Below are 10,899 nucleotides of genomic sequence, written 5' to 3'. Positions count from 1 at the left end.
AGCAACATTGAACTCTAACCAAACTTTATCTATGCAATGCGACACCAACCCAAAAAAAAAATGCAACCACTTACTACCCAAAACTAATTAAACAATATACAATGTCACTAATATTTTAGCTGAAGAATTCGTTACTTACCTTGAAAGCTTACACTAGGAAATTCTGTCAACGTCGTTAGGGAGTCTGTTGTGGTGTCATATGAAGCTTCACTTGGAGCGTTGTCAGCAACACTATCAACGTCTTACTCATCTCCACATCCAGGTAAAACGTCGTCGTTTTATCGTCTTCAGAGAGAAGATGAAAAAATTCTTGGATATTCTATAATTAGGGAAAAAGGAAGAAGGGCTAAATGGAAACCTAAAGCACGCACTTAATGCACCATTTCAATCCCCACTTAAAATGACGTTTTTGTTTTGAAGACGGGGACAAATTGACCCGTGTCCATTTTTCACTAGCTAGCTTGGCACTTAATGGATACCTGACAACAAGCTCATTACCGTTAAGTGACACAGATACTAATTCCATTTGTTTTTAACGCTGAAGCTACAGAAGGGTCGTCGTGTCTCACGAAACACAAAGACAAGAGCCAGAACATACCATTTTTTTAACAGGGATCACTTTGTCCTTCTAAAAAATAGACAAGACTGGATTGAGTACCAGATCTGGCTCGGTTATCGATAGAGTGAATAGATCTGCCATTTCTTGATATCTCTCTTCTGATTCAAAATCGTGGTGTAACGTGTATCCCCCCTGTTCCGTTGGAGTTTTGAAAAATTCAAACATCTCAGAAATAGATAGAGAGGTAGGAATTTATGGAACGAACCGCCCTGCTGCAATATGATGAGAGGCTATTTCCCCCGGAACAAAAGGATCAAAACCTTCTACACATGGTACTAGAAAATGGAATCCCATAATGGCACCTTATATATCCACAAAACGTAAGGGTATTCATATTCTAAATCTTACAAGAACTGCTCGTTTTTTATCAGAAGCTTGTGATTTGGTTTTTGATGAAGCAAGGGTAAACAATTTTTAATTGTTGGCACAAAAAATAAAGCTGCGGATTTAATAGCACGGGCTGCAACAAGAGCTCGGTGTCATTATGTTAATAAAAAATCGCTCGGCGGTATGTTAACCAATTGGTATACTACAGAAACAAGACTTCATAAGTTCAGGTCCTTGAGAACAAAACAAAAAACGGGCAGAATCCATAGTTTGCCAAAAAAAGATACTACTATTTTGAAGAGACAATTATCGCACTTGAAAACTTATCTGGGTGGCATTAAATATATGACTGGCTTACTCAATATTGTCATAATCGTTGATCAGCAAGAGGAGTATACGGCTCTTGTTTACTCAATTCCTAATCCTAGAAGGCAAATTACCACTCGTCCAAAAAATAAATTTCTCACACTTCTTTCATTATACCTCACCCGAACCTCTCCTCTTCCGCCGTTCACCGTGTCATCTTTGCACTGTATGTTGTCACATCATGCTTCCCTTCTGCTCCCTCGCCTTTGCGCTGCCTCCTGTTTGCTCCTGCTCCCAAGCTCCACTGCTCGGTCTACACCTCCGATACCTCTTCTCATTGTTTCTATAAAACAACTCTCTCCTCTTCGTCCAAGCCTTCAATCTTAGAACCACGAGAAAACTAAAAGAGAAGGGTGAAAATAAGAGTAAGACTCGAGGAAGAGACACCGATAAATATTTAAGAGAGTCCACAAACCAAACCATCAAAGCCAATATTTTCATAGTCCAACAATACAAGAAGCTCAACAAAAAGAAACCAGTAATGACTGCAAATTACAACTAATTACAATTGAAAAAAGACAAAACTTTGCTACCTTCCCAACTTCCAATAGCTACTGCTTCAACTGAAAGATTCAGACACAGTATATGTCTGACCCAAAAAAGACACAGTACATGTATACATGCCGCACATGGAATATATACATGTGAATGTTTTTCTTACCTACACCGTAGAGTTTTGCTTGCCTTTTTTCCAAAGAAAATGAGTAGAGAAACATCTAGTAAAAGGCCAATTTAGTTTCATTTTTAGGTTGGCTTAATAAAGGAATATTGCTATCGTAGTCATGCCATGTGAAATCATAAGTTCATAACCATTTCGGATAAAGGATTAGGACAAGCCCCTAGAGTCTTAGACGCAGTCCCGACCTCCTATCACTTATCCCTCCACCGCCACTTTTCACCAACTTTTAACGCAGAACTTTTCAATGCAGTCAACATAGGAACTATAATGAAATTTGAAAAAGCACACATTGGCATTTTTATCCTCGTAGAAAAATCAACAAGCACACGTAAATTGAATGGTATATCAAAGATCACAATTCTTTAAAATAAAAACAAACTCGTCCAGAGGAACTTTACCACTTGTAGATTGAATGGTATTTTAGAAGGGATACAAAAGAGACTAGACAAACCACATTTTATCATCCCCCAACTAAAAGACCTAACAGAAGAACTCCCAAAGAAATGATATATAAAAAAAAAAAAAAAAGCATCAACAACATTAACCCAAAATCTATCAACACATGGCAAAAACAAAAATTTACATATAAAAAAAGGCACTTGGTTGTCAAAATATTAAACTCACTGTAGTAATTCCCAACAACGTTCTTTTGTCATTCATCCACCTCACAGTCTTCTTCATCCAACAGCTTGTAGACACTGAAGTGGTTGACCCTGATTTTCCATTCTCCTTTAATGGGATCGTATGAAATAAATTCAGCACCTTGGTCCTCAGCCTTTCTCTTAAGCATCTCCGTGTATTTCTCGATCTTTGGCCCTTCTGTGTATTGTTGCCCAGTTTTCTTGTCAAAACATTTGATGCTAAGGAGAGTAACCTCAGCGGGCTTATTCAGCCCTTGTCCAACAGGTGGCTTCTTTGCATCATCCATGTATACAATCACCTCACGGTTGTTGAACTGAACAAGGGACTCAAGGTCAAGTCCTCTTACATCTGTCTCACCCAAGAATCTGATGCTGCCATAACCTTGCCTTCCGACCACAAAGTCCTTGACATGACTGCAGAATCCTGGTTCGGCTCTTTCCTTTGCCGCCAGCTCATGGATTCGAGGCTGTGTATAGTAATCAGAACGCCGAAGCTTTGGCATTAGTGCCTCAACATCAGCTCCATGTTCATACACAACTGCAGCCTCACCAGCCCTGTGCCCACTGAGGGTCTTGTATACATCTGCCTTTTGAGAAGAATGGTCCTCAACACTCCCATTGGATACTTGCTTTGTTGGAGGCTGAACATGCTCCTTGACAACCCCATTTTCCACTGCAGTTTCTGAAATCAATCATCAAAATTCAGACAATGTTTCAATAAAACAATCAAAAATATAGTATTCACAAACCAAAGAGCTTCTGTATAACTAAAGCAACTACTACAAAATTCATATGTACATACTATTGCTAGCTGAGCTGGTCCCATTAACTGGTTGAGTAGATGCACTTCCTGAACATGGTATTAAGAAACAAAATAATAAGTCTGCTTGTCATTTCATTAAATATCTAGGAACGGAATTTACTTTTTCAAAAGGGGACATATGAGAGACAGCCCAATGTTGATAGTGATATGATTTCTATCTTATCAAACACTTGAACACAAATCTTTGGATGGCATGCCTTGTGTTAGCACATAATCAAATATACTAACATGGCCCATACTCAAGTAAAATAAATAAAATACTAAACACAAACAATTTAGAAAACATTACCATTCTCCTTCACTGGGGTATTTCTATCCTTAAAAGGTGATGCTTTCTCAGATGAAGCCCTTCCAGGCCATTGCTCCATGGGACAAATAATCAGTGCCCTTGGGTTTTCTCTAGGAATGAAAAGTGCATCAGCCTTTGGAGTGGTTGGAGTGTCCTCGTCGTCACTAAAGAATGGAACCTGCAGGCAAGAAGTGCAGTCATACACCATATTCATCTCCATAAAGGAGCATGTTATTTAGAAACCTAGATTGATAATAAAAACTACAGTACTCACCTTTGGTCCATCTGTTTTAGACGGAAATTTCCGGAGAGGAACCCTGACTCGTCTTTGTGATAAGTGTCGAGAAGTCAATAACGATGATATTCTAACAGGCGCAGGTTTGTCTTGAGCCTGGAATGAGATATCGTCAACCATATTTTAAATGCACATAAAAGATCAAAGTAATTTATGCTCAATTACAAAACCAGTATTAAAGACCAATAGAACCAAAGTTCAAATAAAAGATAGATCTTCTTACAGGCATGCTAGAGATTCCATATTGAATTGAAGTTGTTCCACCTCGACCAATTGACATCTGAGGCAAAGCAGGAAGTGTTCCAAATGGATTGGTCATTGGTGCTGGTTGTGCAACTACAGAGCTCGGAGTAGAAGACCTGTCAAGTGAACACATAAGCAAAGAACCTTATATATTTTAAATAGAACATCCAAACTTATCAAAGAAAGAATAAAAATGACAATTCTACTCCAAAAAGACAAGCAAATAAAAAGACAAACACAATTGAGTGAGGAAAACCACTAAACAATTTAATATCGAATACATGACTTTACTTAGTTAAAAGAGTTGTAACTTACGACAGTCCAAAGTTACTCTGCCCAAATATACCTGGAGTGCCCCCGAAGCTACTTGCACCAACTATTTAAGACAGTACAGTAAGAACTCATTAGAAACATTAATCCTTCAATCAGTGCAAGGGAGAAAAGAGAATAGGCAATAGATAATATATTTCACTGACTTGGTTGTGTCTGGCCGAAGTTGCCAAAGGCAAAGGAACCACCTGATTGAGCAGTCTGTGGTTGTTGGAAAGGTGTTGAAATGGATGGCTGCACACATAAGTGAAAAAAAAATATATTAGAAAGTCAAAATGCAGTTGAGTATAGGCTCAGTCTTGCACACAAATCTGTACTAATCTTTTTGTCGATCCATTTTACCTAGCAGTAAAATTAATTAGTTTAGACACAATTAGGAAGCAATAGTACCATTAAATACATGTAGCAAACAATGCGATGAGTATAGGCTCAGTTGTTATTGCTGTTATGGGATGTATTAGCAAGGACCAAACTCCTAACCACTTGGTCATGGAAGGTTTAACATCATGTCAAGAATCAACTCGTTCAGTCACAACTAGATAGGTTAATGTTTCAATACTACAACTGTATTGCATACCATCTTTCATTTACTTAGCCTGCATTACTCCTCTAATATTAAACAATACTTGGTAAAGATTCTTACACTGTTAACCGAAAATTTGGTTTCAATGATCCATCTCAACAACCCTGGCTTTTGTGTGAACATGACCATATTTTATCTTGCTTGATACAAACATTCTACTCTAACGAAACTAAGATTAAAAAGTAAAAAAGCAATACTGCATACATATAAATACTCACCGCCGTTTGCCCAAAGCCTGTCAGAGAATTAGATGTGAGTGATGAGCTGCTCGAGAAAATGCTTCCAACAAGCCCAGAAGAAGGTGAATTGAACAAGCTAGTTTGACCAAAAGATGAAGTCTGCCCAAAGGGAGAGGATGTCTGTCCAAAACCTGAGCTTGGTTGCGGGGCTATAGAACTAAATAATTGGGATGGCTGAGTGTTCCCAAAAATGCTTGAGCCAAATGGTGAAGATGAAGTCTGAGAAGAAACAGTATTAAACAAGGATGTAGAAGATGTCCCAAAGCTCGGAGAAGAGTTAGCTCCAAACGGAGAGGGGGATGAGCCAAAAATAGAAGGCTGTGATACGCCTGTTGTTGAAGAACCAAAAGCTGATGAACTGAAGGCAGGAGCAGATGATGTTGTACCAAATCCAGAAAAAGTTGAAGTCTTCTGGGCAAATGGGTTAGAACTAGTTGTCGTGCCAGAAAAAGGGTTGGCAGATGTTTGACCAAACCCTTGTATAGGAGCAAAGGTGTTTGTCTGTGTTGTAGATGCTCCAAATGGCGAACTAGTGGTCTGAGCAGAGGAGTGTGGCCCACCTGAATTTAAATCGAATATAGATCATGTCAGGGTCATTGTAATTGGAATGAGCAAATTTATCACATTATTATTTATCATAAAGAAGTAAGTACCTTTATCTCCCAATTGATAGTCCTCCCATCTTAGCTCCTCGTGGCTTTTTTCTTTGTAAATAGGCATGGCTGATATCGATTCCAATTTAGCAGTCTGTCCAGAGGTACCACTATCAGCTTCTGTCGTTGGTGTATAGTTAGCTACTCTACTTCCACCCCGTTGACCTCCAAAACCCGGCTGACCAATACCAGCATTTCCAAAGGCTGGTGATGGAGTCTGGGATCCTGTATGAAGAAATATGTAAGGAGAACATTCAATTCCCATGGCATAAGGTATACGAAACCCAAAATAAAATCATTATCATACACAAGTCCCAAGTAGTTAAGAATAATTGTCACTAAGTAGTCAGTATTATAAAGGCTTTTTTAACTCACCGAATGCAGAACTCTGCCCTCCAAAAGGTGAGCTTGTACTTCCAAATGGGGTGCTGCCACCAAATGCAGAAGAAGACTGACCAAAAGCTGGAGTAGAGCCAAAACTAAATGCAGGGGTACTTGAAGCTCCAAAAGCTGGAGTACTAGAAGCTCCAAAAGCCGGAGTGCTAGAGGCACCAAATGGAGTGCTTGAAGTGCCAAATGCAGGAGCACTTGATGCACCAAAAGGGCTAGTTGAGGCCCCAAATGCTCCCCCGCCTCCGAAAACGGAAGTATTGGACCCACCAAATGCACTTCCCGTGTTACCAAAGGATGGGCTGGAAGTTGAACCAAATGCAGGGGTGCTAGTTGCACCGAATGCTGGGGTGCTAGCAGCACCGAATGCAGGGGTGCTAGTAGCACCAAATGCCGGGGTGCTTGAGGCACCAAACGCAGGGGTGCTTGTGGCACCAAACGCAGGGGTGCCCGTGGAACCAAACGCTGGCTGAGACGATGCACCAAAAGGAGTTGACGAACCAAAGATGCTGCTTCCAAATGCTGGTTGTGACGGCTGGGTGGCACTTCCAAATGGACTTGTTTGAGTGGGAGTAGATCCAAAACCTCCAAAAACAGGCTTCTGACCAAAAACAGATGATCCTATATAGCAACCAAGACGGTTAGCAGATTGAATTAGAGAAAAATGAAATAAAACAAATAAGAGAATAAGCAGAAAATATGCCAAAAGATGCTAATGAATTATTAAGTGCAAAGAATTCGAGGCAGGAATGTGTAATATAATATGTCACTCGAAGTGTGTAAACAAAGATCAATAATTGCATTGCAAGTCCACCACCAAAACAAAACCATCAAAATAATTAGCTAATCACCAATAGGACCACAGCATCGTGATTTTATCTCATAACAAAGGTAACGGTGCAAACCTTTGTATGAAAACTGTATTATCACACCATTCCCTCACTTGCAAACCAAAAAACTCAAATCACATACACAACCTTTATTAATATGATGCTTTTCATTCTTCCAAATGCCGAAAGAAAGACAGTTAAACAAAAGTAAAATGAGAACTAAACTGACTAATAATTGGAGTAACAACAAAGATTACATAAGCATGCTTACCCCCAAATGATGATGATGAACCACCAAAAGCTGGGGTGGAAGATGACGCACCAAAAGCCGGAGCCGAACTACCAAATGCGGGCGAAGATGAAGCACCAAACGTTGTGGTAGAAGAGAAGGGAGAAGAAGGCTGAGCAGCACCAAACACACCAGTTGAAGTACCTCCAAATATGGAACTACCTGTCTGCGAACCAAAAGGATTCGTACTACCAAAAGGCTTAGGGGCAAATGGATTGCTGCTAGAAGTATTCTGCCCGAAAACAGACTGTGAGCCGAACGGGCTCGATGAAGACTGCCCAAAAGCTGGCAAATGAAAAAGAAACACACCACTTTAACAATATACAATTACCCAATCCTAAATGACAAACCAATTATAGTCTAATAAATTATCACATTCTAAGCTCTAACCGATACACATCTCAAAGAAAAAAAGAAATTAAGAAATCATAAATATACAATTAAGAAAATGAGACAGAAAATTATCACAAAACATAAAAATAAAAGAAAGAGATTAATAAGCAAGGGCAAATGCACTTACGGTTCGTTGAACCAAACATCGTCACAAGTTCCAAAACACAAAGCGGCCTCTTGTTGCCCCTAACTGCAATCATCATTCAACAATATGCACATTAGAGCAAAAATTAATTTAATTTCTCTTTATATTTTATCCTAAATAAGGAACAAAATTACCCAAAATAAATAGCAAAACGCGAGTCGTATGATTTAGATTTAGGGATCAAATAATCAATTAATCAACGACATTCTTACGACACCAATCAGTTGATCAAAGGTAGAAGATGCAACAATATTATCTGAAGGGTGTGTGGTTCAAATATTGGTTTTCATTCCTAAGAATATCATCCCCAAGAATATAATGCCTAGGAATGAGATTACTCTAGCATGTAGTATTTCTATGTTTGGTTTACAAAATTTAATTCCTGGGAATGAATAATTTTTTGTTTGGTTGGATTTAAGTTCCTTGGACATATTATGTAATATGTCAAAATTACCCCTAATATCAAATATTTTCTAATTTTCTTAAAAAATTAAATATAAACCTAATTGAATATTACCTTTTTACATTGAAATTTTTCTTGAATTTACAAAAATACCTCTAATAATAAATTTACTATTATATCCCTAATAACAAATATGTTTCATTAAAATTATTATTGATTCTAATTTTTTAATTTACTAAAATACCCCTAATATCAAATATCTTTAATTAAAATTAACATTATCACAATTAAAATTAGCACAAAATACTTATCTAAATTTCTAAAAATCCCATAATTCATGTTCGTCTCATAATCCACAGTTATTATATAAAACAAATCTCAACAATTATAACCACATGTATTAAAAAGCTTCACCATTATCCAAATCAAAGTTACAAAGAAATCTCAAAAGTCAAAACTTACTAGCACTAATAAGTTTAACTTATAATAGTTTCGGTAAATAGCTTCATTAAGCTACTTTTGAAAGAATAGCTTAAATAATAAATGCTTATATTAAAAGTAGCTTATAAATAAGTTATTTTGTGTTTGGTTTTTTTAGTTCTAAAAGTACTTATTTTAAAAGAAACGTGATAAAAAGCTTTTTATTATGAGATAAGTCATTTTTTTAACTTCTCCATAAGCACTTAAATAGCTTCTTAAAAAGCTATAATTTTGTTTTAAAAATTGCATCAGACATTAATACTATACCATTTCATAAGTTAAAAGTTAAAAAAAGTTACTTATGACCCTATCCAAACAGGCCCTAAAGCATACATGCACAACTCTTGTAAAAATGTTATCAAAATTTCTCTGTTTTCTTCTTTAATTTTCCCCTGCTTTTGTCCTTCCTCTGATTAATAACAACAAAAATCACTAACACAACATACACTACAGAAGATTCTCCTCATCATCATACACAACCGAAACTCCAGTCATGATAATCATAAATTATATACTATTAGAAATTTGAACAACCACTACTATATATAGTTCTCATCTGAAGTAGTGATATAACCATTTCCTGATTACATAACAATAAAAAAAATATTATAGCAAGTAAAAAAGACTAGTAATAGAAGAAATTGCAACAATAATCATCACTGTCCATTTTTGCATAGTTATACAAGCATGGGTTATACAAGCATGATCCACAACATTATATAAGAGTAATGATAGAAAATTAGACAGTAGAAAAAAAAAATCCAAGTAGGCACACATCAAGAAAAATTAAGATACCATTTGCAGATAGAGAAGAAGTATATGGAGCCGATGGTGTTGGATAAGGAGCAAGTGGAACTGGCATTATAGATTACAATACTTTTAATAAATAAATAAAGAAAAAAAGTATTTAAAGAATTATATATTATCTTTCTCTGCCAAAATCTACAGAGAGGAAAGCAGTTTCTTCCATTTTATTTTGTTTCAACTCCTGAAAAGTGAGGAAACAAACAACATTTTCCTTGTAGTGATAGATTAATACTCGTTAATAAACCCCATTGTCAATTGGCTCATAAAGCTTTTCACCCGTATCAAAAACTGAGGAATACAGGACAAAACAAACACCTTTGAGTTCTACTGGCCACTAAACATGTAAAACTTGAAAACATGAAAAGGATTTACTAACTTAAATATATCAAATCTAGAATCATCAAATTAACACCAACACTCTCCAAAATTGTGCTTTTCTGACTGATAAATGAATTATTACATTTACCTTCACAAATCAAATTTCACTAACATAGTAATAAACAAATCAAATACTACCATAAACTACATCATATGTCATATATTTCACTGCTTTCGATAAAAATCATCAACATATATATTACCAAATATGACATATCTATTTGACAAAATTTTTCAAACCTAACACAAACCCTCATGCCAATAACTCACAGCACAAACAGAGTTCATCAAAAAAATAAATAAATAACAAATAAAAAATAAAAATCCAAACATAAAACAATGTCAAACCACATGTTCTAGCAGAAGCACTAACAGTTTAAAAGGAAAAAAAATTATCAAAGAGAAACATAGATGAATACCTAGATTTCTAAGATGTCAAGCAATTATAGATACATAAATACATTAAAATACTGAGGTATCCTTAACCCAAATCCTTACCTGAAGAAGAAGATCTTGTGCTTGAAAAAGATAAACAAGGTTGCAGAATACAAATTAAACTCTCTCTGGTGGTTACTGCTGAGACGTGAGGAGAGAGAGAGAGGCGAGGGAGGCGCGGCGACGACACGAGCAGGAAGCACAGCTCGAGCAGACGGAAACGACGTGACAAAACGACGGAAACTTTAAACAAAAACGGAGG

General features: G+C 36.8%; 1 protein-coding gene across 1 annotated transcript in view; it reads right to left on the bottom strand.

Annotated features, from left to right (window-relative positions):
• Positions 1-2,320: 2,320 nt before the first annotated feature.
• Positions 2,321-10,899, bottom strand: part of LOC107465913 (nuclear pore complex protein NUP98A) — an 8,803-nt gene continuing 224 nt past the window's right edge. Inside the window, exons 2-14 of the mRNA XM_016084898.3 lie at positions 10,701-10,880; positions 8,117-8,179; positions 7,579-7,881; positions 6,463-7,098; positions 6,088-6,312; positions 5,414-5,994; positions 4,759-4,846; positions 4,598-4,658; positions 4,263-4,398; positions 4,019-4,135; positions 3,745-3,922; positions 3,435-3,482; positions 2,321-3,314 (exon numbers count right to left, since the gene is read on the bottom strand). Of these exons, the coding sequence (XP_015940384.1) occupies positions 2,644-3,314; positions 3,435-3,482; positions 3,745-3,922; positions 4,019-4,135; positions 4,263-4,398; positions 4,598-4,658; positions 4,759-4,846; positions 5,414-5,994; positions 6,088-6,312; positions 6,463-7,098; positions 7,579-7,881; positions 8,117-8,135 (3,063 nt within the window). The 5' untranslated portion in view covers positions 8,136-8,179; positions 10,701-10,880 and the 3' untranslated portion in view covers positions 2,321-2,643. The remainder of the gene's footprint in view (positions 3,315-3,434; positions 3,483-3,744; positions 3,923-4,018; positions 4,136-4,262; positions 4,399-4,597; positions 4,659-4,758; positions 4,847-5,413; positions 5,995-6,087; positions 6,313-6,462; positions 7,099-7,578; positions 7,882-8,116; positions 8,180-10,700; positions 10,881-10,899) is intronic.

The sequence above is a fragment of the Arachis duranensis genome, chromosome 9 (genome assembly GCF_000817695.3).
Source record: "Arachis duranensis cultivar V14167 chromosome 9, aradu.V14167.gnm2.J7QH, whole genome shotgun sequence".
NCBI lineage: Eukaryota > Viridiplantae > Streptophyta > Magnoliopsida > Fabales > Fabaceae > Arachis > Arachis duranensis.
This window is presented reverse-complemented; position numbering and strand designations above follow the sequence as displayed.